The sequence below is a fragment of the Myotis nattereri genome, assembly GCF_964212035.1.
Source record: "Myotis nattereri genome assembly, chromosome: 3".
Lineage (NCBI taxonomy): Eukaryota > Metazoa > Chordata > Mammalia > Chiroptera > Vespertilionidae > Myotis > Myotis nattereri.
In genome coordinates, this window is record NC_138077.1 from 70509380 (window position 1) to 70536925 (window position 27546).

Below are 27546 nucleotides of genomic sequence, written 5' to 3' on the forward strand. Positions count from 1 at the left end.
TCAACACTCTACAATTAAAGATTATTTATATTTTTATCACATACTCTTGAGATATGATCAAAGTTAAAAATAGGCTCAAAAGCTTATACGAGAACACACAGTGCTCATACTTTTTTTTTTTTTTTTGCCTAGATGCACTCTGTCTTTTCTCCCATCTCATCTTACCTAGCCTAGGTTCAATATTATGTCTTCAATGAAGTTCTTTCTTATCGCAACAAAATCCCTATAAAATATTGCTCCATTTGACAGTTATGTGCTTTTTAAAAATTTAAACTCTTTGAGATAATCGTAGATCCACTTTCAGGTGTAAAAAATGATACAGTCAGAACCCAGGTACTCTTTACCCATCTTCCCTGCAATACCCTACAAAATGACAGTACAATAACCAGGATGCTGACCGTGATCCGGTTCAAGATACTGAGTTTTATCACCACACGGATTCCTCATTTTGCCTTTAGAGCCATATCCACTTCCTTTCCACTTCATCTCCTCCTTATAATCTTTAAACCACTTATCTGTTTTCCATTTTTATCATTTTTGAAATTTTGTCACTTAAAAAATGTAATAATAAAAATGGAATCATATAGTATATAAGCTTTGGGGTTTGGGATTTTTCACTCAGCAGAGTTCTCTGATGTCTATAGTGTATGTAGAGATATCACTACTTTGTTCCTGATGGTGGTGTTTGTGTCTTCCCTTTTGGTCAGTTTGTTAGAAGTTTGCCAATTTTACTGATTTTTTCAAAGGAACAGCTTTGTTTCACAGATTTTTCTCTAGATTTTTGTTTGTTTGTTTCTAATCTGTATTATTTCCCACTGCTTATTTTGGTTACTTTTCTTTTTTTTGTGTTCTTGAGGTAGGAGCTTATATTATTCATTTGAGACTTCTTCTCAGAACTGCTTTAGCTGTATCCCAGATTTTGACATATTGTATTTTCATGTTAGATCAGTTCAATGTATTTTATTTCCCTTGGAATAATTAGGTATGTTTAATATAAAGCATAAATAATTATGTAGTTTCTAAGTGTTGGGAAATTTTCCTGTTATCTTAGCATTATTGTTTTCTAGTTTGAGTTCATGTGATCTGAGTGTATGCTTTGCATAATTTCAATTATTTTAAATTTACTGGGGTTTGTTTTATGGTACAGGTTACCATCTATTTTGGTGTACTTCTTGTGGATACTGGAAAGCATAAGGATTCTGCTGTTATCTGGTGAATTGTCCTATAAATACTGATCAGGTCCTTTTGGTTGATGGTATTGTAGAGGTGGTCTATATCCTTGTTGATTCTGTCTAGTAGTTATATATATTGCTGAGTAGGGTGTTGAAGTCACCAACTAAAATTGTACATTTTTCTATTTCTTTCAGTTCTATCAGGCTTTGCTCCATATATTTAAGGCACTGTTTTTGGTACATACAACTTCGTTTTGGTGCCTTCCTGGTGGATTGATCCTTTTATCATCAGTAATGTCCCTCTTTGTCCCCAGGAGTTTACTTTGCTCTGATGCTCATTTTATCATATTAATATATCTTAATACAGACACTTCTGTTTTTTTGATTGTTTACATAATGTATCTTTTACCATCTTTATACTTTCAACCTACCTATGTTGAAACTGAAGTTTCTTGTAAATAGTGATTATTTAATCACATTTTTTGTTATATCTTTGAAATCCACTCTGCCAGTATCTATCTTTAAATTGGTGTATTTAGACCATTTACTGGCATATTTAAGGTAATTATTGATATGTTAGTGATTAGGTCTGCCATTTTGTTATTGGTTTTCTGTTTGTTTCCTCTGTTTCTCTTTTCTTACCTTCTTTTGGGTTATGTGAACATTTTTTAGGATTCCATCTCTGTGTAGCTTTCTTAGTTGTTGTACTAGGTATTATAATATGCACACATGGCTTACTGCTATTGATCTTTTCCTATTTCTAGAAAAGTGTAGAAGGGCCGATTCACACTGCTTTGATAGAGAGAGGCAAGAGCTCTGGCACCAACTAGGGAGACAGGGGTAAAGGAGTGGAGGAGACTAACATGAGTGGTGGAGACTCAGCTTCCCATAGGGAAAGTAGGGATAAAACCTACCATTGACTAGTCCCACCTCAAATCAGTTTGTTAAGTCCACAGATGCTGGGTAGAGGTAGAGGCTTAACTCATAGATGGACCACATTGATGCTATCCTGCGAGAGGAAATGAGCACTACCTGCTCCCTCCTGGTGGAGAATGCAAGATCAACCGCCTTGCTCAGTACTGCTACCCCAGCAGAGGAATCCGATTCCTGCCATCTGCTTTTGTCAAAGCATATTATCTTTTTCCAAGGAGTGGTGTGGGGCTGCTGGTGTTTGGCTGGAGTAGGTGGGTAGTGCCAAGAAGGTTTTTAGTTGTTATATTTTCCTTTACCTGTTCCTTTGGCTAGAGGGAACAGGTTTTCCTTGGAGTTTTCACCCTATGCCTATTGGCAGTTGGCAGTCTCTGCAGCACCTTGTCTAGGATATATGGGAGGCAATAAGGAAAATCACTGCTGTATCATTCCTCAAATCCAAGGTCTCCAGACTGTCTGCTTTCTTCTACCACCTCTCAGAGTCTTCCCCTTTATTTGTTCTTTTAGGACCAGGGTGTTTTAACTGTAAGATGGAGGACTTATAAGTAATGGAGCAACTACATCTTGGTGAAACTGAAAGTCCCTCTGTTATACGTAATTTTAATCCCCTATGTAACCTATACTCTCTACTAGCTAACAGTTAATGTCTAACACGTCTTGGTATCCTCTACATATGTCTTACATAATTCTTCTCACAGTTAGTACTTAAATGTTTGGTGAATGTTTAACACTGAATGCTTATTGAGTGAACATATATATATCCCCTAAAGTGATCTGTCTGTAGTCTCAAGCATACAAGGGTGCCTAGGTCAGCTATCAGAGTTGAGAAGGGATATCCTCAAATTATGAAAGAGAGAGGAAATTCATCTGCATGCATGACATTGCATTACTGATCTCTGGTATTATGTAACACATTTCTGGATTGGTCATTAATGATCTTCCAGGCTAAAAGACAAAGTTTTGAATCCTTCTTAAGTGACTGCAGTGCTTAGTTTGCCCATGCTATCTTAGTTTACTCACCTACTTGTGAACTTGAAGGATCTCTCTAAGTCCAGCAGGGACAGGCCTGAAAGTATTTTCTTTTTTTTTTTTTTTCAGGGCATAAGTTTATTTCTTTTCTTTCTTTTTTTTTTAAATACTTTTTATTTCTTGAAGTATTACAAAGAGTATTACATATGTCTCCGTTTTTCCCCCTCTTGACACTCCCCCGGCCCCCACCACCCAGTGTCTTGTGTCCACCGGTTATTCCTATATGCATGCATATAAGTCCTTCAGTTGATCTCTTAACCCTCCCCCCCCCCCCCCCGCAAACTCTCCCCAGGCTTCCAAATGTAGTTTGACAGTCTGTTCAATGCTGCTCTGCCTCTGCATCTACCCCTGTTAATCAGTCTATACTGGTTCCCATTATCTGTCCCAACCTCACTGGAGCCATTCCAACCTCACCGGGGCCGTCTCGACCTCCCCGGGGCCGTTTCAGCCTCACCGGGGCCGTCCCGACCTCACCGGGGCCATCCCGTCCTCACTGGGGCAGTCTCGACCTCACTGGGGCTGTCTCGACCTTTCTGGGGGCATCCCGACCTCACTGGGGCCGTCCCGGCCTCACTGGGCCATCCCGACCTCACTGGAGCCATCCCAACCTCACGGGGACCGTCTCGACCTCACCGGTGCTGTCTCGACCTCACCGGGGCCATCCCGGCCTCACTGGAGCCGTCCCAACCTCACGGGGACCGTCTCGACCTCACCGGTGCTGTCTCGACCTCACCGGGGCCATTCCGGCCCCAGATGCCGTCTCAACCTCACCGGGGCCATTCCGACCTCACCGGGGCAGTTTTGGCCTCACTGGGGCCGTCTCAACCTCACCGGGGCTGTCCCAACCTCACCTGGGCCGTCCCGACCTCACCAGGCCTTCTCGACCTTTCCGGGGGCATCCCGACCTCACCTGGGCCGTCCCGACCTCACCGGGCCGTCTCGACCTTTCCGGGGGCATCCCGACCTCACTAGGGCCGTCCTGACCTCACTGGGGCTGTATCAGCCTCACTGGGGCTGTCGCAACCTCACCAGGGCCGTCCCAGCCTCACTGGGGAAATATGAAGTTTGGCACTCTGTCCCCTGCTGGGCGGCTCCCCACCAGACAAAAACTCCAGGTGTTCCTGGTGGCTGAACATCCAGCACGCCTGCTCGGACTTCGCCCTCCACCAAGTGCACAGACTGCCCGTCTGCCGTCCCCCAGCGCCCCAAGCGAGACTGGAACCGGTGGGTGTGTTTGTGCGCCTGCTGGTACAGCGGTTCCACATCGCCGGCCTAGCCAGGCCTGGCCCTGGCCTGCCCCAAACCCAACTCCGCCCCCCGAGTGTGTCCCTCCTGGATGCAAGGAGCTGAAATCTGCAGCCTGCTGGGCTGGGCTCTGTACTTGGCGCCTCTGCGCATCCTACTCAGTCTCAATGGTCTTCTTTCTATGTGAGGAGTTGAAATCTGCAGTTTGTTGGGTTGGGCTCTGTACTTGGTGTCTCTGCACATCCTATTCAGTCTTAATGCTCTCCTTTCTTTCCTTCCAGTTGTAGAGCTTACACTGGGCCAGCTTTCCCATGGTTCCGTATGATAGCTGTTTGTCCTATAGTTGGTAGTTTCGATGTTGTTGTGGGAGGCAGCACACACAGGTCTGTACCTTACACTGCCATCTTGGTTCTCCTGGGTCTGCTTCTTGAGTGTGTCTCCCATGGGTGCGAGGAGTTGAAGTCTGCAATTTGTAGGGCTAGGCTGCAAAAGCGCAGGTGGGTCTTTTGTGCACCTGGCACAGCTTGGATGGGGATGTAAATTGATTAGGGCTGGGTCTCAGGGAGTTGCCAGGGCAGAGCAAATAGCAATGGCGTCTCCGAGGCTCCTCGCCTCCCTTGGGCTCTGGGACTTCACGTCCCCCAGTGCCAGCGAGCAGCCGCGCGACAAAGCCTCCCTCGCTTTCTGACGGCTGCAAGGCCCTGCCACCTCTCCCCGTGGGGCCTGGGGCCTCATGATCCCGCCCGAACCAGCTCAGTGGATTCGAGAGTTTGTAAAAGCGCAGGCGTTTTCTCTTGTGCCTCTGGCACAGCTTGATGGGGATGTAAATTGAGTAGGGTGGTGTCTCAGGGAGTCACCATGGCGGAGCAAATAGCAATGGCAGCGTCTCCGCGGCTCCTCGCCTTTTCGGGACACCGGTGCCAGCAAGCAGCTGCGTGCCAGAGCCTCGCTCGCTTTCCGACCACTGTGAGGCTGTGCCGCCTCTCCCAGTGGGGCCTGGGGCCTCAGAGACCCGCCCTGAGCAATCCGATTGAAAAAAAACCATGCATCCAGTTGCAGCCCGCCTGGCGTGCGACTGTGTGCCTCTGTTTTTGGCACCTCTGTAGCTCCTACTCAGTCTCACTGCACTTCCTTCTCTCCTTCCAGTTGTAGAACTTCCACTGGGCCAACTTCCCCATGGTTATGAATGGTGGTTGTTTGTCTTATAGTTGGTAGTTTCAATGATGTTGTGGGAGGCAGCCCGCACAGGTCTACTCCCTACGCCGCCATCTTCGATCTCCTCAAAGTATTTTCAACTGATATTAAGTTGCCAGAGCTATGGCAATCAGTTCTTAAAAACATATTCAGGATGGATGAGATGATATATAGGGAAAAATTTAAGACCTAAATTTCTGCCAAGTATTTCTCTAATTTTAAAATTAGTATTTTGGACTCCTCACTTTAAGATTATTTCCTAGAAATTACCTATTCTCCTTATTAGCAATCTAGGAACTGCGAAAGATTTCAAATTAGATTTCCTAGACTGGCCAGCATGACTCAGTGGTTGAGCAGTGACCTATGAACCAGGAGGTCACAGTTCGATTCCCAGTCAGGGCACATGCCCAGGTTGTGGGCTTGATCCCGGTGTGGGGCATGCAGAAAGCAGCCACTCCATGATTCTCTCTCATCAATGGTATTTCTCTCTCTCTCCCTCTCCCTTCCCCTCTGAAATCAATAAGAATGTATTTAAAAATAAATTAGACTTCCTAGATGACTGGTATCTTGTGGTACTACTGCTCATTAAAATAATTAAATTATATTATTCTTTAAACTAATACTCATCGGAGGCAGTGATTATTAGAATAAAATAAAGACACTTGTTTTTTCCTATTAAGTCAAAATTTTTAGTCTTAGGCATTTAATCCTTAAAGTTATAAGAGAAACGAAATTGGTGCAGTTGTGAAGAGTCTCCAGGTATTTAATCTATTTTAACTCTCTTGGTCTTGGAACACAAACACTCTGAGGGACCAACATAAAAAAACATACAACTGATTCCATGCTGTCTTTGAGGAATATATTTATCATATGTTATAAAGAAAAGGCCAAGCATTGATCACATTTTTATAAACTAAAATCATGATTTGAAAGTTAATTATCTTCCTCATGAAATTCTATTATCTTCACATTTGTTCATCTAATACATGAAAAGCTTGATGTATAGAGTGAGCAGTTGCTTATTTCTCCATTTAGTTGGCAAGGCAAAAATAGAAATGGTTTTTAAGCAAGTGCAGTCTGTGGTTGGCAGTTCCTGATATGCAGTCACATTGCCACCTAGTGGGCACCTATGATTATCTTTTAAAGACTGTTCACTATGGAGCAAACCCAAAATTTTGTATTAAAAGGATTTGTACTTACTTGGAAACCTTATTGATTCCAAAACCCACTTGTTGATTAAGAGATGCGATGATTTTATCTCTCTTTTTAATATGTAGATGGTTTTCTTGCAACCGAAATATCACTTTTTTCAACTGCTTCTCAAAGCCCTGCTCAAAGAAAAATACAATTTCAGTTAATTCTGCTCAAGTCACCAGACATTGAAAGAAAAAAAATTGTGTTCTTTAGAAAAGAAGATATCATTTAGGTGAACATTTGAATTACCTCCGACTTGCCTCAGATCTAATGGCAAAAGTACTTACTTCACACTGAGAGCGCAATTTATAAAGCTGCTGTTGTCGAGCAAGCTTTTCCTTCACAGTTTCTCCATATTCTGCAGATATCTTACTGGCTGAGCCCTATTGAGCAAATGGAATATGCATGCTTTATTTTCCTCTCTTAAAAAAGCATTAATATTTTAGTTATTTAAAGGGGATTTAAAGTTTTCATCTATCACCTATTCATGCTGTATAGGTATCAATGCAAACATCCCTTCTGATCAGTTTAGATAAACACAATCTCTCCCTCATTACAGCATTCACTAAATAATACCAGTTACATATCTACTGATGCTACAATTTGATAAAATTTCCTGGCATGCTTACCACTTTTTAGGCTTTTTTTTGGGGGGGTGGGGGAGGGGGGGTGGGTTGCGGTTAATGCTTTTACTGTCCAAAAAACAAGAACACTTTATGAGGTAGGCAATGGATACTTCCATTTTGTAGATGATAAAATAGAGTAACTTGCCCAAGGTCACACAGACAGGCAGTGGAGGCACCTTAATTACCCAAACACTTAATATTATTACATGACAAACCTTAGTTTAATGTTCAAATTTTCCACTATATTACAAACACTCTAATCATAGGCCCATGTCATAGTATAACTCTTGAGACAAAGCAGATGCTAAGTGATTTTTGAGTAAAAGCATGACTTTATTTTCAAAAGGTGTATGACATTTTATTCTATTTGCAAGTTCTCATAGTTTGCATGGCTATTAAATGAAAACCAAAGGCCCCGCATTTAAATTATAGTGTCACATACAAAGCTGAGAATATTTCATTTCACTGGAAATATACACATCATATAATATTATAATTGGAAAGAAGAAAAAAGGTGTGACAATTATATGAACACTAGAGGCCCCGTGCACAAAATTCTTGCACTCTGGGGGGTGTGGGGCGGGGGGTGTCCCTCAGCCTGACCTGCACCCTCCTGTAGTCCGGGACCCCTTGGAGGATGTCAGCCTGCCAGGGATTGGGCCTAAGCCGGCAGTCAGACAACCCTCTTGCAGCCTGAGGCTCTTGCAGTCCAGGAACCTTCACTCCTTACCACCTGTCTGCAGCAGAGGTGGGAGAGGCTCCCGCCACTGCTGCTGCGCTCATAAGCCGTGAGCCTGGCTTCTGGCTGAGTGGAGCTCCCCCGGTGGGAGCGCAGTGACCACCAGGGGGCAGCTCCTGCGATGAGCGTCTGCCCCCTGGTGGTCAGTGTACATCATAGCAACTGGTCGTTCCACCATTCGGTCAATTTGCATATTAGGGTTTTTATTACCTAGGATTGTACTATCAGCCAGGAAATCATTTGTGCTAACTGTACCCTTAAAGCCGTGGTTGGCAAACTGCGGCTCGCGAGCCACATGTGGCTCTTTGGCCCCTTGAGTGTGGCTCTTCCATAAAATACCACGTGCGGGCGTGCATGTACAGTGCAATTGAAACTTCGTGGCCCATGCACAGTAGTCGGTATTTTGTGGAAGAGCCGGTATTTTGTGGAAGAGCCACACTCAAGGGGCCAAAGAGCCACATGTGGCTCACAAGCCACAGTTTGCCGAGCCGCAGTTTGCCGACCACTGCCTTAGACAATCAATATTGTCAACATATTACATATCATTATATTTAAACCATGGATCAGGTTATCATAAAATTATCTCAGTATAGAATTCTCATGGGCATGTAAATCAAGGCATTTCTTTAAAAAAAACAAACAAAACCTTTCATATGCTTTGTCAGATTAAGTGCTGTGTAAAGTACTTAAATCATATTCATATGCATATTCACATATAGGTATCTCATCCCCAGCAATGAGATTACTATCAGGAAAGGAACCAAAGAAAAGATTGTTATACACTGACATTTCATGGTAACAACAAGGTTTAACTAAAAAAACAATGAAAGTAGCTTTGTTTTGCAAAACTATTTTTCTCATGAAATGTAATCTAATGAGATTATGCCAGTTTCACCCCTTCTTCTGAGGTAGCTGAAACCCCTTTGCAAGAAATACAGTTGTAATCAACTCTGACAATAATTAAAACCAAGAAATGGCCTGAGGGGTAAAATGAAAGTTTCTAGTTCCTAAACTTTTTTCCTTTCTCATCCCTCTGCCCCACCCTTCCTGTTTTGTTTTGTGTTGTGTGTTGTTTTTCTCCTCACAAACACAAGAATAAACCACTAGGCTAACATGCTGTTCAAAGAGTCATGGGGCGAACAAAGTTTACAATTATTTCTGGAAGAAGGAAGGCAGAGCGCTCCTCTCTCCAATCAGGCTTACCTGCTCTATCATGTCCAGAATATGCAATTCATCCAGGCTATAGAACTTTCCTTCAGTTGTGGAATCTTCTTGAATACCACTAATATCTACTGGGTGTAGATTTGCTTGCTCTTTCTTCAAATGCTCTTCCTTTCCTACCATATTTGGTCTACAATAGTGATAAAATCAATGCGATCTTTTAGAATTGTATGGAGTTTTTCATCTAAACCATTGTTTTCTAAATTAATATTGCACTGGTCTCATGAGATGCTCAGCATCAGAAGGGTTTATGGTCTAAATTTTAAACAGTGCTCAGACTGCGTCTTCTTGGAAAATCACAATAAATTTTAGCTTATTTGAAGTAGCACTCATCCCAGTGTTTTCAAGAACTACAAGATCATGAAGTTCGTTTTCTAAATTGTAATTATTAACATCAATTACTTTGGAAAATATTGACAAGCATTTCCACATCTACTATAATATTTTATCACAAAATTTTTGACAGGTAGGTTGGTTTAATCAACTTCAGCACTGAGGTTCAGTATACATTTAAACAGAAGGCTGCAAACAGCAACATAAAGTAGATTTTTAAATGCATGTTTCTTTTATGACAGGACCTTAAAAAACTGTAGTAATACACGGATTTCAGTACTAGGAACCACTGCGAAAAAAATAAAAATATTACATGTACAATGGCAATTAAACCATTATTATACCTACTAGAGGCCCGGTGCATGAATTCGTGCACCAGTGGGGTCCCCTGGCCTGGCCTGTGGGATCGGGCCGAAACTGGCTCTCCGACATCCCCAGAGGGGTCCCGGATTGCGAGAGGGCGCGGGCTAGGCTGAAGGACCCCACCAGTACACAATCTGGGCTGGGGAGGAACGTGGGAGGTTGGCCAGCGAGAGAGGGACCATAGGAGGGCTCCAGGGCATGTCCGACCCATTTCACTCAGTCCTGGACCCCAGCAGCAAGCTAACCTACCAGTCAGAGCATCTGCCCCCTCGTAGTCAGTGCACATCATAGCGAGCGGTTGAGCGGCCTTAGCATATCATTAACATATTACGCTTTGATTGGTTGAACAGAAGACCGGACACTTAGCATATGAGGCTTTTATTATATAGGGTGTCTAAAGGGTCAATGCATATTACTATCCTTTCAGTTGGCTACTATTTAGTAGCTATAAATTTCCTTCCTAATCTCATTGAATGGTAACAAAAAAATAATACTTAAAAAATAGTACTTTTACCATGATATAAATGACTTGATTTTCCCAGTGAATAGGAAAAAGAAAGGTAACTCTGAGATGCATTATTATTTCTTTTAGGCCACTGAGATCTAAGAAAATTGAAACCTAATGCATGTAGAATAACTTGTAAGACACTAGAAAACACTCATTAGGTATCACTTAAGTATTCGAGAATGATTCAAACATTTTGGAAAGTTCAATGAAATCAACTGCTTGTATACCAATGGATCCCAAACAAAACTGATTTTCTAAATTACCTGAAAATTTTTTTTGAATTTACATTGTTCCAGGTACCCCAAAACTGTAAAAATATATACACATTTTATTTTTGAAAAGTCCAGAAGATTATTCCTAAATTTTTAAAGTATGATTAACAGCATTGTGAAAATATAGGAAAATGTTCATAGTACTAAGAGATGCAAACTGAAACACGCAGAGGTAAAATTACATAAACTTAGGGATTGAAAACCCATCAACAAAGAACAAAATGTTAAGGAAAGAATGAAACAAATGTGGAAAATAGTAGTAACTGTTAAATTGAGAAGATAGGTAGATGAACTAATGTAGACATATTAATTTCTTTACTTTTTTGTGTATTTGAACATTTCTATTAAAAAGCTCCCTTGGTGATTTGATGATCATACAGGTTTAGGCCTACACTGTAGGCAAAATAAGCAAAATGACTGATGATATTATTCTATTCTTTAGTAAGTTATTTTCATGACATTTACACACAGCCTGAAAATTAAAGAAAAAAACCCCTATTATTCTATGGCAATAATTTCAGCCTTTTTCATCTCATGGCACACATAAAAATTACTAAAATCTGCAGCACACCAAAAATATATTTTTTGCCAATCTGACAAAAAACTTGGTATAATATTTACTCATTCACACCAATGGTTACTGTTGTGTTGGTTGTTGTTATTTTTTTAATATGACAGTCTAAGGGAAAAGAGGTCAGAGCTCTTGACTAAATAGTCAAATATTGCATATTTTTAAAAATTCTTGCAGCACACTAGTTGAAAATCATTGCTATAAGGGCTTTCTCTATTGTTGATAGAGAAAGTGAAAATCCACCTTGGATGATGAACTATTTAGTTATTAAGTAGATCATATCAATTAACAATGAGAAAATATCAACTACAAGTGATGGCTTGAAAGTTGACAAAATATGTATGTACTTGTTAGCATTTTAAAGATAACATGTTCTCACAATGAGTTCTGCAAAGGTCCCAATTTCAGGGAAGAAACTTTTTGGAGAGTATAATGATCTCTTCATTGGATTGTCTCCCCCACTTCCTTCCTCTGCTACACTGTCATCAGTCTAATGGCTGTACAATATAGCTCACAGTAATATTTAGATACGAAAAGGTTTCTAGTAAAGATTCAAAATTCACTGTTAATAATCAAGATTTAAAAAACACACACCAAACCTAAGGTTAATTAAACAAACTAAATTAAAACAAATAAAAAGAAACTCATGCTAAAATAATCAGTGGGACAAACAATATTCTGTCCTTTAGAGTTAAGTTTTATTTACTAAATAAGTATTATTTAGTAAAGTCTTGGGTTGTGGTTAGCAAATCTAGGCTATATTTTAGAAGATTTTATGCTGGCCCTAACAGGTTTGGCTCAGTGGATAGAGCGTTGGCCTGCAGACTGAAAGGTCCCAGGTTCAATTCCGGTCAAGGGCATGTACCTTGGTTGCGGGCACATCTCCAGTAAGGGGTGTGCAGGAGGCAGCTGGTCGATGTTTCTCTCTCATTGATGTTTCTAACTCTCTATCCCTCTCACTTCCTCTCTGTAAAAAATCAATAAAATATATTTAATAAAAAAAAAAAAAAAGATTTTATGCTGGACCCAAATTAGTTTTCAAGTCAAGCTGTTAGCAATGGATGACTCCTGAGTAGCCTCATAGAAAAATGACAAGAGATTCTATTCTATCAAAGTAAATGATGTTGATTTTTTTCACTTTCTGTAAATGGTGACAACTTATTAAGGAACTGTCCTTTCTTCTCTTACTGAGAACACTTCCCAAGGCAAGCTGTGTCATACTGGCAAAGCACATTTTGAAATTACTAAGAAACATTTAAAAATTAAATAAACTAATACTTACACTTGTTCTTCTTTTGATTCCTTATTCTGAAAAACAGCATCAAGAATTAGTAATTTATATCAACTATTCAATACAGAAGAGTGATCTGGCTACATTTAAGACAGTATTTCTCAAACTTTTTTGACCACAACCATTCTAAGAAATATATTTTACCTAATGATGTAAATGCACTTATTTAAGTGTCTTTACACATAATTAAAAAACAAATATAAGTTCCATGAAGTAAACCTCATCCATATTATGTGTTATGAACTGCATATTTGTATTCCCTCCCCAAATTCATACACTGAAACGCTAACCCCCAATGAGATTGTAACTGGAGGTAGGCCCATTGGGAGGTAATTAGGTTAAAATGATGTTGTGGAGTCCTCATAATGGAATTAGTATACTTATGAAAAGAGATCAGAGAGCTACTCTTTTTTTCTCTCTGCCATGTGTTCACAGAACAAGAAGATAGCTGTCTGCAAACTAAGAAGAGGGCCCTCCCCAGACACCAAATCTGCTGGCACCTTGGTCTTGGACTCCAGCACTGTGAGAAACAAATTTTTAAGCCACCCAGTCTATCAAAGCTTATTATAGCAGTCCAACCTGACTAAAACAACAGATGATGAACTCTGGAAACTTTTTTATTCCTACTTATTCTATTTCCTTTTTAAAAATGGTAGTTGTGACCCACTAAATTGATTTTGTAATCTACTACTAAGTAATGAAACACACATGAAAATCATTGATTCAGATATTGGAAGTTAAGTATTGGGTTTGAGTTTATATCTTGGGAAAGGGTAAACTGAATTCTCATTTAGAAAATTTTATACTAAATACAAGAATTCTTGAAAATCAACATGTAAAAAAAGCAGATTTATATATTAAAAAATCTTGAAAAAAGAAATATTAGGGAAATCACAATTGGGAGGACATGTAAAAAAGCCCTCAATCTTATGTTCATTAAAATAGAACTATGAAAGCAACATACTAAATATGTATTGGTGACACTTAACACATGTTAAATTAAGTATAATTACTCACGTATTACCTTTAAGAGTATTAATTAATCTTACATAAGTTACAGTACTGATTTCTACAACCTCTTGTTTACAAGAAACTTCAGTCTCTTTACCTAGAGATTCCATAATGTACTTACAAATCTGTTTGGTTTTTCTGTCTGTATACCAAGAGGGGTTTTGCATTTCAGTATCTGATCAATGTCCAGTGGCAGTTTGATTCTACAATTAAGAATTATGGGCCCTGGCCGGCATGGCTCAGTGATTAGAACATCAGCCTGCAAACCCAAAGGTCACGGGATCGATTCTGGTCAAGGGCATGTACCTGGATGGCAGGTTCTCTGTCCTCGTTGGGGCACATGTGGGAGGCAATAAATTGATGTGGCTCTTTCACATCAATGTTTCTCTCTCTCCTCTCCCCTCTCTCTAAAATCAATGGAAAAAATATCCTTGGTTGAGGATTAACAAAATAAAACAAAACAACAACAAAAGAATTATGAACACCTTTGGTTCCTGTGTACCTGAATAACTGAGTTGAAAAGACTTTCGGTCATTCATAATGAACATACCTAGTTATAGTGTATTAGCTCTATATAGTATATTAACTTTATTCTAATGCATGTATCAGTGTGTCTTCTTCCCTTCTTTAGATAGGACATTCAATTTGAAAGCCTCAGTTTACTGTATTTCCTGCCATGTTTCTTTTATCTCGAAACTTCATCACAAAGCCTTCTATTCTTCTGCTATCTTCTTTACCTTCCTTTTCTATTCCTAACCCTCAACTCCTCTGGTGGGGGGTGGGAGTAAGAGCAAGAATAAGAGTAATTAATACTCTGCATGGAAGGATAATATATAAGTAAATAACACTCAAATTAAGCCCAAAAAGATATTTACAATTTGAACATATTAAAAACTAAATACTAAATTTCTAACTGAAGAAAAAGAATATAAAAAGTAGCTACAACATCTTTGTACATACTAGTTAGAAGTTATCTATACTGTACCCTCCATTTGCTTCACTTATTTTACTTTGTTATCACATTATTTTTAGGACTTGAACTATCACTAGGTAGAAATGTTGCAAAACAAATAATTAACAAAAGACACTATTTCATGCATAGGGGCTTTGTCATCACTCTGTTAACACAAGCAAATTTCTATATGCTAGAATTTTTCATGAGGAAAACTCATGATTAGAGAATTGGACTGACTTAATTTTTATGAGCGTTTGCTTATACTACAAGTAGACAATTCTTTGCACTTAAAAGTAATTGAGTATATAAATAGGACTTTTATATATCAAATGATGATATGCCAAAATTTCAGCATTTTTAGGTCCTATAAAATTTAGATAAAAGATTTAAGATCTCTCTTCTAATGTCCAAAATGTATCTTAATAAAATTATCTTATGTTCAAAGAATCTCAACTTCTTTTAAAATATATATATATTTATTTTTATCGAGAGAGAAAGGGAGAGGGAGAGAGCAAGAGAAGCATACATCTGAGAGTTCAATATCAATAGGCTGCCTCTTGAATGCCCCCTATTTGAATACAGCCTAAAACCTGGGTATGTGCCCTGACCTGGAATGGAACCAGCAACCTTTTGGTGCCCAGGATTACACCCAACCAATTGAGCCACACCAGCCAGAGCTCAACTTCTTTGGAAAAAAAACTTAGGATGTTAAAAAAAACAACAACAACAAAAAAACCCCACAGGAATTCCTAGATAGATGCTAACATATGTAAAGACATTTAAAATATTACTACAGTATAAATTTTTAAATGGTGTTTACATTTATTTCCAGATGTATTTATTCCCTATTTAATTTTAATTTGAAAATAAAGTATGAATTTTTTTTTAAAAATCCCCCCAAAATGACTCTTGGCTTTCCCTTGTAATTTTACAAGCAATTAAAAAAACTTCTTGCTAAAACTGTGCGATAGTAACCTGTTCTTTTTTCAATTGGCTAAAACAAAGAAAAGGCATGAAAGAAGTTTTATTACATCTGTACCATTTTAGCACATTACTGCATTGTTGGCAGATTACTAAACACAAAAAGAAATCAAGATTTTCTAAGGTTTTAAAAAATGTTTCTGAGCATATCAGTAGAAATATGATGAAAAGCCATTTTTAAAACACTGAGCAGACATTTTAAAAATGAGAGTGGCATGCAGAAATTAAAGGAATTTCTCATTCCTTTAAGTTATATTTAAATGTATATTTAAATGTATAAATTATGATTTAGGGAAGTAAAATAGGCACACTGTAAGTTTAAGTCATTCAGGATCTAACACAGATAAACTTTTTTATAATCATATATTCAATAAGCTACTGACAATTTAAGTCATTTGTACTATATGTCTACTTAGAATAATTATATAAGTTCTAACAGTGAGTTCATATATTACACAAGTTCATAATTTGACATCCCTCTATTATAATGCTAATATAGTCTCTTACCTTTTTACTTTTGGTCTTTTTCTTTTTCATTGGTTTACTCTTAACCTGATAGGTAAGAAATAAATCATTTTTTTAATATGAAATCAAACTGCACAATGAGTTTTTTTGAAAAATAAATTTCCTCTAAATGCTGAAATCTTTTATCTTCTAACATTATAGGTCATGTTTTCTTTCTAGATTCAATGGAAATTTTTCATTTTCACCACAGTTCTCTGCTCTTAAAATAAAAGCACTGATGCATAATCGAACAACAAACAACGTCAGTGAGTAGGCCACTGAATAAAGCTCACAAGTCCTCACTTCCACACATGCATGCATGAGTAATGAAGGAGGAAGGCACTTTTAAGAAGTCAAAAAATTCAGGTCCATAAGATGAAAAATTAAGCGTAAGAAGAATTTAGTGACTATATAAAAACTGTTGCCACTTATCTATAAAGAAATACAGAATTCCAACCTGGATGATTTTAAATCTACCTCTGTGCAAATGGTGTTGAAATATCCCTGTTTTTCCTCCATTCTCTCTCCTTCTATCCCCCATGATGCTTTCCTCTACTCTCTATTAACCTCTCACATCCACTCCCATCAATCAGAATAAAGAAACATGTTCACAAGTCTAGCATAATGCCTGCCACATAATAAATGTCCAATAAATGTTGGTGAAATGAATGGTTAAGGCACGAAATATTATGGAATAAAGTACTAGAGAAAATACCATTACATTTTAAGTTTTGTGCGAACACTATTAAATATAAACTAAGAGTGTCTTGGACTCTTCAAATACAGCACATGCAACAAACTAAAGGCTCTGATTATAAAGTTCTTCTTATTCAAATATTAATAAGAGCTTATACTTCCTGGAGATCTTTAATAGATTCCGTTGAAGATTCACTAGGTATTGATGCACCATCTTTATTCATTTCTGCTAACTGTTTCTCAGGGTTTGATTTCACATTTATATTATACTCCATGAGAAGTGGACTTAGTTCTTCTTCCTCATTTTGTAATTCTTCTATGTCAATATCTAAATATTAAAGACAAAACACTCAATATTTGAATGCATACAATTTTAGCTTCTATCATTATTATAAATATATACCTCCAAAACACCACTCCAGAAGTAGAAATAGAAGACATCTTACTTTGTTGAATTACTAGATGAAAATAAAATGCCTATTTATCAATGACCACATAATAGGTACATATACTAGCCTGAACCCAAATGCAAAGATACTTTATATTAAAAAAAAAAAAGCACGAAAAAATGAAAATTTAAAAATTAGCAACTCACTATTCAGCAAAAAAGATAAAAGCTACATAAGCTGAAAAGTAGCACGTATGAACAAGTAGAGCAAGCAGTTATGCATGTTTGCCTGTTGAAGTGACCTGTGTAACAAAAAGTTAAAATACTATGCTTGGGTAAACCTTGCGGCACTAGCACTAAGACCAAAGCAGAGTAAAAAGGCTCAAACTAGATTCAGCTGACCAGTAGTAATTTGAATACATGATTTTCCAAGGCTATAACAATGACAGTTGGTCATATAGTTTATCTGACCAAGTAAGACCCTTATGATGATCCCTTACTTTCCTAAATTGAAAAATCACTTAAGCATTTTGTTTATAAAACACTTACGTTGACTGCCGGTTATTGACTGTAGAGCAAGTCCTATGATAAAGAAAACATTTAGATGTATAATTGTAAGTGCAACCAAAAAATATATGACTGGGACTAAGAAAAACCAAATTTTTATACTGCACCATGTTATTTTATAACTAACTGTAAAAATAATCAGCTTCACTCATGAATCTATTTTAAAACAAGGCATGACCTTTAGATTATAACATAAAGGTTATAAACCCATGATTAGGAAAAGAAGTAAACAAAATTTTTGACAGTTCTTGATACATAATGCCTAGATTATAAGCACTTTAAACCAAGCAGCAAATTGTTATAATATATAAAGTCTAAGGTCATGAAGTCAAACTTCCATGGAAAGTTTGAGCCTTTTTAGCAATATTAATTATCCTGACCAGCACTCTATTCTCCTTGCACATCCTATATAATAAAACCCTAATATGCAAACCGACCGAAAGGTAGAACAACCAGTCACTATGACATGCACTGAACACCAGGGGCAGACACTCAACACAGGAGCTGTCCCCTAGTGGTCAGTGCGTTCCCACAGGGAGAGCGCCGCTCAGCCATAAGTCAGGCTCAGGGCTGGAGAGTGTAGCAGTGGTGGCAGGAGCCTCTCCGGCCTCCGCTGCAGGCAGGCAGTAAGGAGTGAGAGGTCCCGGACTGCAAGAGGGATCCCGGACTGTGAGAGGGCACAGGCCGGGCTGAGAGACGCCCCCACCCAGCCCCAGTGCACAAAATTTCGTGCACCAGGCCTCTAGTTAATATTATATCAGGCTCTAGATATTGAATAGTACATAAAAAAAAGACACTTTCATAGAAGTTTAGTGTGGGCAAAGGATATTAATCAAATAATCAGATACACAAATGAAAACTGCAACTGTTACTGTAACAACTACTAGGAAAGAGTTATATTAACTAAGATGCTAGGAAAGTCTCTATTAAAGGGACTTGACCAATAAGTTCTTCAGACTACCTGAGAATTCTTGAAATGCCTTGAATTTATTTAGTGCTCAAAGTACTTTCTCAGATATTGCCTTTATTCTCATGAGTTTTTGTTGTTTAAAATCTTAACAGAGTAAATGTATTATTTTAAAAGCCTGTAATTTTTAAGTCAACAGTCCTTGCCTAACTTTCTTAAAAAAAACCTTGGCATTCTCTTCTTTTATGCTCAAAGCAAGCTCTTAAGGTTAAGTAGAAAACACAAGGGTATCCCAGAGCCTTAAAGGAATGGGATTGGGACCTATCAATCTTCTCTGAAACAAATCTGGACCTATTCAACAATTATTAGAAACTTTGGAAGTTGTACATTTAAATAGCATCAGTGTAGTTATCAATTAGTTGCTCACTAGGTAGTATGACTAATAACTTGGGGTCAGGAGAAGTAATGTAGAACAGAACAAGAATTTCAGTGATGCTGACATGCCTTGAACTCCGCTTGTTGAAACTGAGAGGCTATCTTGATGTGTGAGAGAGGTCTGAAGTCTTTTCCATATCAACATAGTGCCTGGGAATGGCCCTACTTACCATCAATACTTGCATAAATGTTATCTTTTTTTAATTACCCATGGCCACTAGGTAGGTGCCAACTACATAAACATCAAGAATTTGCTGAAAAGGAGAAACACACACTCATGACGTCTAAAAGGGTAACTTTGAAACACACAGTACCAGTATTTCATGGTTTTAGGCATCCTTAATTTTGTAGAATAAAACTCTTCTACTTAAAAATCTTCAGCAATTCCTTCTGATAATACAAACCCCTCAACATGGTAAGAGAAATCCTCTTGAATGTATTCTCTCTACGAATGCTCCCCTACTTTAAGACCAAACTTTTAGTTCCCTGCATATGTTTCTATACCTTTGTTCTTGATTCCTTCTGAAACATTCTTCTCCATCTTCTTCACTTGGCTAACATTTACATGTGATGTGGGAATTCCTTAAATATTCTATTCTCCAGAAAGTTCTTTTGAACTCTCTTAAGCAAGATTTTCCAAAGTATTCTGGATCATCTCTAGCACTATAATTTCTATTAGCTTCTTGAAGAGTCTATTCTCTCAAGAGTGTGAGTTCACCGAATCTCCTGCCCTTAGCACTGTGTCTGACACACAGCAGACACTAAATGAAGGTTTACTGGCTGAAGTAAGTAATTATTTTGTACCTTGTTGATAGCAGGATAACATCCTCTGGATGATATCTGGTACTGGTATACCTAGGTAGATGGACAGCTGATGGTAATCAAGGGAGATATTCTCAATGGGATTCTCCTTCACTTTGTCAATATCCTCTTGCTTCATTCCAAGGCGCAGAAGAGTATCAGAAACTTTCTTCCAAATTGAATTGAATTGTGACTCAGTGAGACCATTCATCAAAATCTCACTAAGGAGGAGATCCCTGTATTTGCACAGCCTCAGGATGTCTGCAGACTTAGAGCGATCAGAAGATGGTGGTTCCATATTCCAGCCATTTTTAGGTGCAGGGAATACATGTAAATGTTTTATGAGAGCTAATAGGAGGTATAAGTCAAATTGTTTGGACTGTGGTAGCTTCTTCTTTGGGGGATAAAGCAGATGCCATGCTCCACCCAAAGGGTGATTAGTCCAAAGATGTTTGTAGTAGGGTTCCAGCAGTTTCTTGTGAATAAGGAGCTCTTTTTTCAAAAGAGGGGGTGGCAGAGCCTCATCAAATATTTTCCGGACAATGTCAGTACCAGAAATAATAATTATATGAAGCAGATGATAGAAATAATTATAATCAAGTTTGAAGATAGGCATTTCATCTGAAAATGAATTTTGAGAAGTCAAAACATTCCACATTAATGCTATTTTCCTATGTGGTCTTCTGTATTACATCCTATTAGCTCCTTCCTATAGGACAGAGACTAGCACAAAAGAATGAAGTAAAGTACAGTGCTTTGCCATAGCCAGTACTCAATATGCATGCTGCTATCTGTCTAACTGTCAGAAATTCAAAGAAAAATATTATATCCCCAAGCAAAAGTAATCACAAAAAATGATCACCACAGAAGCCTTTCAACAACTCGGGATTTTGTTCAAGCAAATAAACTTTGGCAACCAAATAGCATAAAAGTATTCTGAAGATTGTCAAGAATGATGACTGCCAGTGTTTAATTATACTTTACTCAGGCAATTATATTTTATCTTAATCAGCACTGCCCAAGAGAACTTATGAAAATGTCTTAGATTTGCACTGTCCACTAGCCACTGAACACTGAAAATGCTGCTTGTCTGACAAAATGATTTTAAAATTTTATCTAATTTTAATTAACTTAAATTCAAATAGCCACATATGGCTACTGGCTCCACAACACAGAACTATATCAAAAGATTTCAAGTGATATAATGCCTTGTTACACGAAGTGTAGACCATGGACCAGCAGCATCAGCATCCATATGGGAGCCTGTTAGTAAAGGAAACTCTTAGGCCGCACACCAGAGCAACTGAACTGGCTACCTAACATTTTAATAAAATCACCAGATGATATAAATAGCTATTAAAGTCTGAGACACTTATGTAATAAATCTCATGTTCTTATGCTCTAAAAAAAGAGTAATGATTAAGTGGGTATTTCATCAATGAAATGGAGTAAGGCATGAGACTGAACTGTTCAGTATTTTTCTGGTTTGGTAGCACTTCCAGTGAAGAAAATTAAACTGAGATGAATTAGAAAGTAGTAAGAATGTTGTAAATGATGGTATATTTGTTGTATTAATGTAAAATTATATTTATCATAAAATGCAGCTTTATTATTTTATCCTGTGTTTCAGAGAATTTTAAATGAATATTCTTGCTTGATATACTTGACATACACTGTGAAGGCAAGCAAGGTTACAAAGCAAATGACCCAGGGAGATTTCTGTGGTTTGCCAAATAAGGCTGGGATCAGGGACAACCATTCCCCCTAGCAAGAAGAAATGCCACCAGACTATTCTTCTATGGGACCAGGACCCTAAGGTTTCCATGTGCTGAGTAGCTGGCATTTCCTAGCACATATTCCTAAACAGGTAGTAACTGAGTTTAGACTACTTGGTCTTGAAGCCAAAATGTTCATTCCTTCCATTTGCTCTGTTAAAAGGGAATGCAACAAGGGAGGATTGGTAGAGAATCTGCTGAAGCCCAATATCATTGTGAAGTCACAGCTATGCAGTAGATTAGCAAAGCTCTCTATAGAATACCAAGGTACTGTGAGACCCATACAACTGCTGACCTTTCTGTCCATAAATTCTAACCTATATCAAGTAATGCTTGCTAGTGTAAATGCTTGCCAATGAATGACAAACACATGGCTGTTAATGGCATGATACACATGGTTGTTAAAGGCATGATACTCTGTACAGAGTAAGTAAAAAATTTTAACACACTTTTCAATAGAAGGCATATAAAAATAAAATACCTTTTGTGCTAAATTTTAAATTGATCTTCGGTCTTATATCAGTATCAGTTCTTTTCAGAGACATCAACTTTTTATAACTGCAAGTGGAAAAATATTGTTACAGTCAGTATCAAAGTAAGACAAGATTTCTGGTACCAGCATGGCTAAGTATCTTCTTCTCTTTCTCCTGGAAATAATTTAAAGGAAAAATGAATGAACAAACAAAACCACCAACAATGAAAACTCAATATTGTCATTTTCATTGGAATTAAGAGGCAAATAGAATTTCTAGATTTCATATCCAAAAAATTAACACAACCAGCTTATTTGCAAAAATGCTGTATAGTAGTGGGAAAAAAGAAATCTTTGCATTGTAAAAAAACAAGCAAAACTAAAACTCCTCCCAGGTCTTCCCAAACCACAGAATCATCTTACCAATAATTATTCTAAGAAAATTCAATTCATTTACTGACAAGTGATTTAAAAAAGAGAGAAAGAAACTGGCATAACAGCAACACAGATAATTAGAAAAAAATTAAGGGAAAAGTAGCAAGATTTGTTAAACAGACTAAACACTAAGCAAATGTTGCCATAACAGAGATAGCAAATCCAGACAAAGATGGTACAAAAAGAAAACTGTGAATCAATTTCTCTTAGGAACATAGAGCAGAAATCCATTAAACATATTAGAAAACTGAATCCAGTGATACGATTCTCTCCTTAACTAAACTCTAGTAAGTCTTCTCTGAGCTCTTTTCCAGGTAGGCCCCATGCTTGTCCATGTCCTCAAGTGCTCAAATTTAACAAGAATCACCTAAGCCAGCAACCTCAACTAATAGCAGAGGACAGTCAACAGCTTACCTGAACACAAAGCTCAGCCTCCAGCCTTGCCAAACTTCAGGGCACAGCTTGCAGTCCTACCTGATCTCAGAGCACAGCCTAAGGATCCATCTGATCATGAAGCCTGGCCTATAGTCCCACCTGAATGTGAAGTCCAGATGGTGGTACCATTCGGTCAGGGAGCACAGCCTCAGGCCCCACCCAACGAGAAGCAATACAGAGCACAGCCTACAGCAGTGATGGCAAACATTTTGAGCTTGGCGTGTCAGCATTTTGAAAAACCCTAAAACTTAACTCTGGTGCATGTCACATATAGAAATTTTTTGATATTTGCAACCATAGTAAAACAAAGACTTATATTTTTGATATTTATTTTACATATTTAAATGTCATTTAACAAAGAAAAATCAACCCAAAATATGAGTTCATGTGTCACCTCTGACACGCGTGTCATAGGTTCGCCATCACTGGCCTACAGCCTGATCCAATCCCACTGGTGGCAATGCTCTGCCAAGGGTCAAAGCCTGTGAACCTGCCTGACCAGAGGTGATTACAGAGCATAGCTAGTGGCCTTACCTAACTGTAGAAAATAGCCACCGGCCCCACCTGACCAGGGAGCCCACCCAGCAGTCCCACTTGAACATGGAGCACAGCTACAAGCCCCACCCAACCATGAAGCCCAGCCAGCAGCACCCCACTCCCAACCTCGAAGCTGCTGTGGCTTCACATAACTAGAGAACACAATAGGAATCTCACTTTCCTTTAGACACTACCAGGTGACTCATTCAGTACCCCACTAAGTTGAGCTGACTCGTGAAGGTCTTTCCCTGCCAAAACAAAGTCTGCAAGAGGAAACCACATACTCAAATGTGAGGATACCTGCACATGGACACAAAGATCATGAAGAATCAGATAATATGACATCGCCAAAAGTAATAAACCTCTAATGAGTGACTGTAAAAAATGGAGATTTGAACTATCTGACAAAGAATTCAGAATAATCCTCTCAAAGAAGTTCAGTGGATTACAAAAGCATACAGAAAACTAAACAAAATTAGGAAAACAATGCACAAACAAAATTAGAAGTTCAGCAGAAAAACAGAAACCATTAAAAAACAACAACAAAACACCCAGAAATCCTAGAGCTGAAGAATCACTGAATGAAATGAAGAACTTAATAGAAAGCTTCAACAACAGACTCAACAAAGAGAAGAACCAGTGAACTCAAAGGCAGATCATTTGAAATTACCTAGTCAGAGAAAAAAGAACAGAGAATGAAAAAGAGTGAAAATAACTTATAGAACTTATGGGACAAAAGATCCAATGTATATGGAAATCCCAAAAGAAGAGAAAGAGACAGGAACAGAACGTCTTTTTTTTCTTTTTAACTAGGTACTTTCGTATATTTTTTAAAAAAAATTATGCATGTATATATTTATTGCTTATGTACAGTTTATTTTTTCAAAATTATCTTTATAGTTGAAAGTATTACAGATGTCCCCTTTTCCCCCCATTGACCCAATCACCCCTCTGCCCCCTCCCCCAGGCTTTCAATGCTATGTCCATGGGTTTTACAAATATGATATAAGTTCTATGGTTAATCTCTCCCTTCACCCTCTTTTCTCCTTCCCCTATTACCTCTGAGATTGTCCCTTTACCAAACTTGGGGTAAGAAATATTCAGATTTATGAGGCTCAAGAGCTTCAAATAGGTTGCAGCCAAAAAGTACTACACTGAGACACATTATAATTAAATTTACAAACATCGAAGATAAAAATAGAACTTTGAAAGAGCAAAAGAAAAGCAACATTGCCTTGACATTGGACTGGCAACAATTTTTTGGATTTGACAACAAAAGCACAAGCAACAAAAGGAAAAACAAACAAGTGGGAACTACATCAAATTTAAAAGCTTCTGTACAGCAAAAGAAACAGTCAACAAAATTAAATGGCAACCTACTTACTGAATGGGAGAAAATATTTGCAAATCATTTATCTGATTAGGGGTTAATATCCAAAATATGTAAAGAACCCATACAGCTCAATAGCAAAAGAACAAATATTGTAATTTTAAAAATCAGTATAGGACTTGAATAAACGTTTTTCCAAATAAGATATAAAATAGCCAGTAAGTCCATGAAAAAGGTGCTTAATATAACCAATCATCAAGAAAATGCAAATAAAACTACAATGATATATTACCTCAAACCTATTAAGAAAAAAGATAATTAGTGCTGGCCAGGATATTGAGAAAAAGGAACTCTGTGCACTGTTGGTGAGAATGAAAAATGGCAGAGCCACTGGATGAAAGAGTATGGAAATTCCTCAAGAAATTAAAACAAAACTGATCCAGCAATGCCACTTCTGGGTATATATTATATAGGCAAAGAAAACAAAATCTCATTTTGAATAACTACATCCCCATGTTCACTGCCATATTATTTACAGTAACCAAAACATGGAAGCAGCCCAAGTATTTATCAATGGACTAATAGATAAAGAAAATGTTGGACACACACGCACCCATGCACACATGCATGCATGCATTTACATATACACTGGAATACTATTCATCCATAAGAAAGAGGGAAATCCTGCTATTTGCAACAACATGGATTAACCCAGAGGGCATTGTGCTAAGTGAAATAAGCTAGATAGATAAATACTGTATGATTTCACTTACATGAGGGTGCTAAAAAAAAAAAAAGTTCACAGAAACATAGAGGAGACTGGTGATTGGTAGAGCAGTGGAGGGCAAAGAGATAAAGGGGTCAAAGGATATAAACTGGGGATCCAATGTACAGCAAGGTGAACATAATTACAATAATGTATTGTATACCTGACAGTGGCTAAGAAAGTAAATATTAAAAGTTCTCACCACAAAAAATGTTAATTTTGTGAGATAATGGAAGTGATAACTAACTTTATTGTGGTAATTGTTTCATAGTAAGTACATATATCAGGTCATTATGTTGTACACCTTAAACTTACACAATGTCATATGTCAGCTATAGCTTAGTAAAGCTAGAAAAAGAAAACAGCAGCAATATGAAGAAAGTAAACAGATCATGACCAACTGTTATGTATCCAGGAATATAAGATTAGTTCAACATTTGAAAATAACATAATTCAGCAAATTAACAAATTAAAGAAGAAAAACATATAATCACAGCAATGCATGCAGAAAAGCATTAATTCAATTCCATTAATAAGAATTTCTTTGGAAAAAACAGGAAGAGAAAAGAATTTCTTCAACTTGAAAAAGGGCATCTATAAAACAATCTACAGCTAACAACATACTAAATGGTGAAAAACTGAAGGGTTCTTCCGAAGATCTGGAAAAGACAAACATGTCTGCTCTTACCACTCATATTTAACACTATACCAGGGGACACAGCTAGAGCAATAAAATATAGTAAGTACATATAGATTGGAAAAAAAAGTTATCTTTATGCACAGATGACATGAACATCTATATAAAACCTAAAACAATCTACATAAGGTTACTGGAACTATTAACTCTCAACTCACAGGATACAAGAAGTTTAATATACACAAATAAATTCCTTATAATACAAAAATAGACATTGAAATTTTAAAAATCATTTGCAAAAGCATAGAAAATCCAATCTACACTAATAAAAAAAAACATGAAAATTGGTGTCACTATGCTACGTCCACCAGCCAATCAGATGAGTATGCAAATTAACCCAACAAAGATGGTGGTTAATTTGCATATACAGGCACAGAGCAAAGACTGAAGGCTCCCGCCAGACTGAAGACTGAAGACTGAAGGTTCCAGCCGGAGTGCAGATTGAAGACTGAAGACTGAAGAGGCTTGGCTTCTCCGCTGCGGCTGCGCTGGGGCCACAGTGGAGAAGCCAAGCCTTGCTGCGGCCAGACCAAATGCTTGGATCCCGGGTGCCGGAGGAAAATTGGTTCCGGCAGCCAGGGGAAGGAAGGCCTATTGCACGAATCTCTTCATGCGACAGGCCTCTAGTATATATATGTAATCTAATAAAATATTACAAGAATATACACAGAAAACTAAATATAATAAGAATATACACACCCATTACTTGGTATTGAGCCCATAACCCAAGTATGTGCCCTGACTAGGAATTGAGCTATGACCTCCTGGTTCATAGCTTAATGCTCAACCACTGAACCATACAGGCCAGGCTAAATGTTTATTATTAAACAGGGAATTTCACTGTATATAAATTATAGCTTGAAAAACCTAATCTATAAAAAACTTCAGTGTTTAAAAATGCATTTATGCCCTAACCAGTTTGGCTCAGTGGATAGAGCGTTGGCCTGAGGGCTGAGGGGTCCCGGGTTCGATTCTGGTCAAGGGCATGTACCTTGGTTGCGGGCACATCCCCAGTGGGAAGTGTGCAAGAAGCAGCTGATTGATCTTTCTCTCTTATTGATGTTTCTAACTCCCTATCGCTCTCTCTTCCTCTCTGTAAAAAATCAATTAAAATATACTTTTTTAAAATGCATTTATAAGGAAATATCCATACTATTCTTTATAAA

General features: G+C 37.9%; 1 protein-coding gene across 1 annotated transcript in view; it reads right to left on the bottom strand.

The window, feature by feature from the left end:
- DZIP3 (DAZ interacting zinc finger protein 3) overlaps window positions 1–27546 on the bottom strand; it is a 141444-nt gene that overhangs the window by 46585 nt on the left and 67313 nt on the right. Inside the window, exons 13-21 of the mRNA XM_081086553.1 lie at window positions 22190–22266; window positions 19937–20554; window positions 17773–17805; window positions 16994–17163; window positions 16143–16187; window positions 12680–12705; window positions 9333–9480; window positions 7052–7147; window positions 6771–6898 (exon numbers count right to left, since the gene is read on the bottom strand). Of these exons, the coding sequence (XP_080942679.1) occupies window positions 6771–6898; window positions 7052–7147; window positions 9333–9480; window positions 12680–12705; window positions 16143–16187; window positions 16994–17163; window positions 17773–17805; window positions 19937–20554; window positions 22190–22266 (1341 nt within the window). The remainder of the gene's footprint in view (window positions 1–6770; window positions 6899–7051; window positions 7148–9332; window positions 9481–12679; window positions 12706–16142; window positions 16188–16993; window positions 17164–17772; window positions 17806–19936; window positions 20555–22189; window positions 22267–27546) is intronic.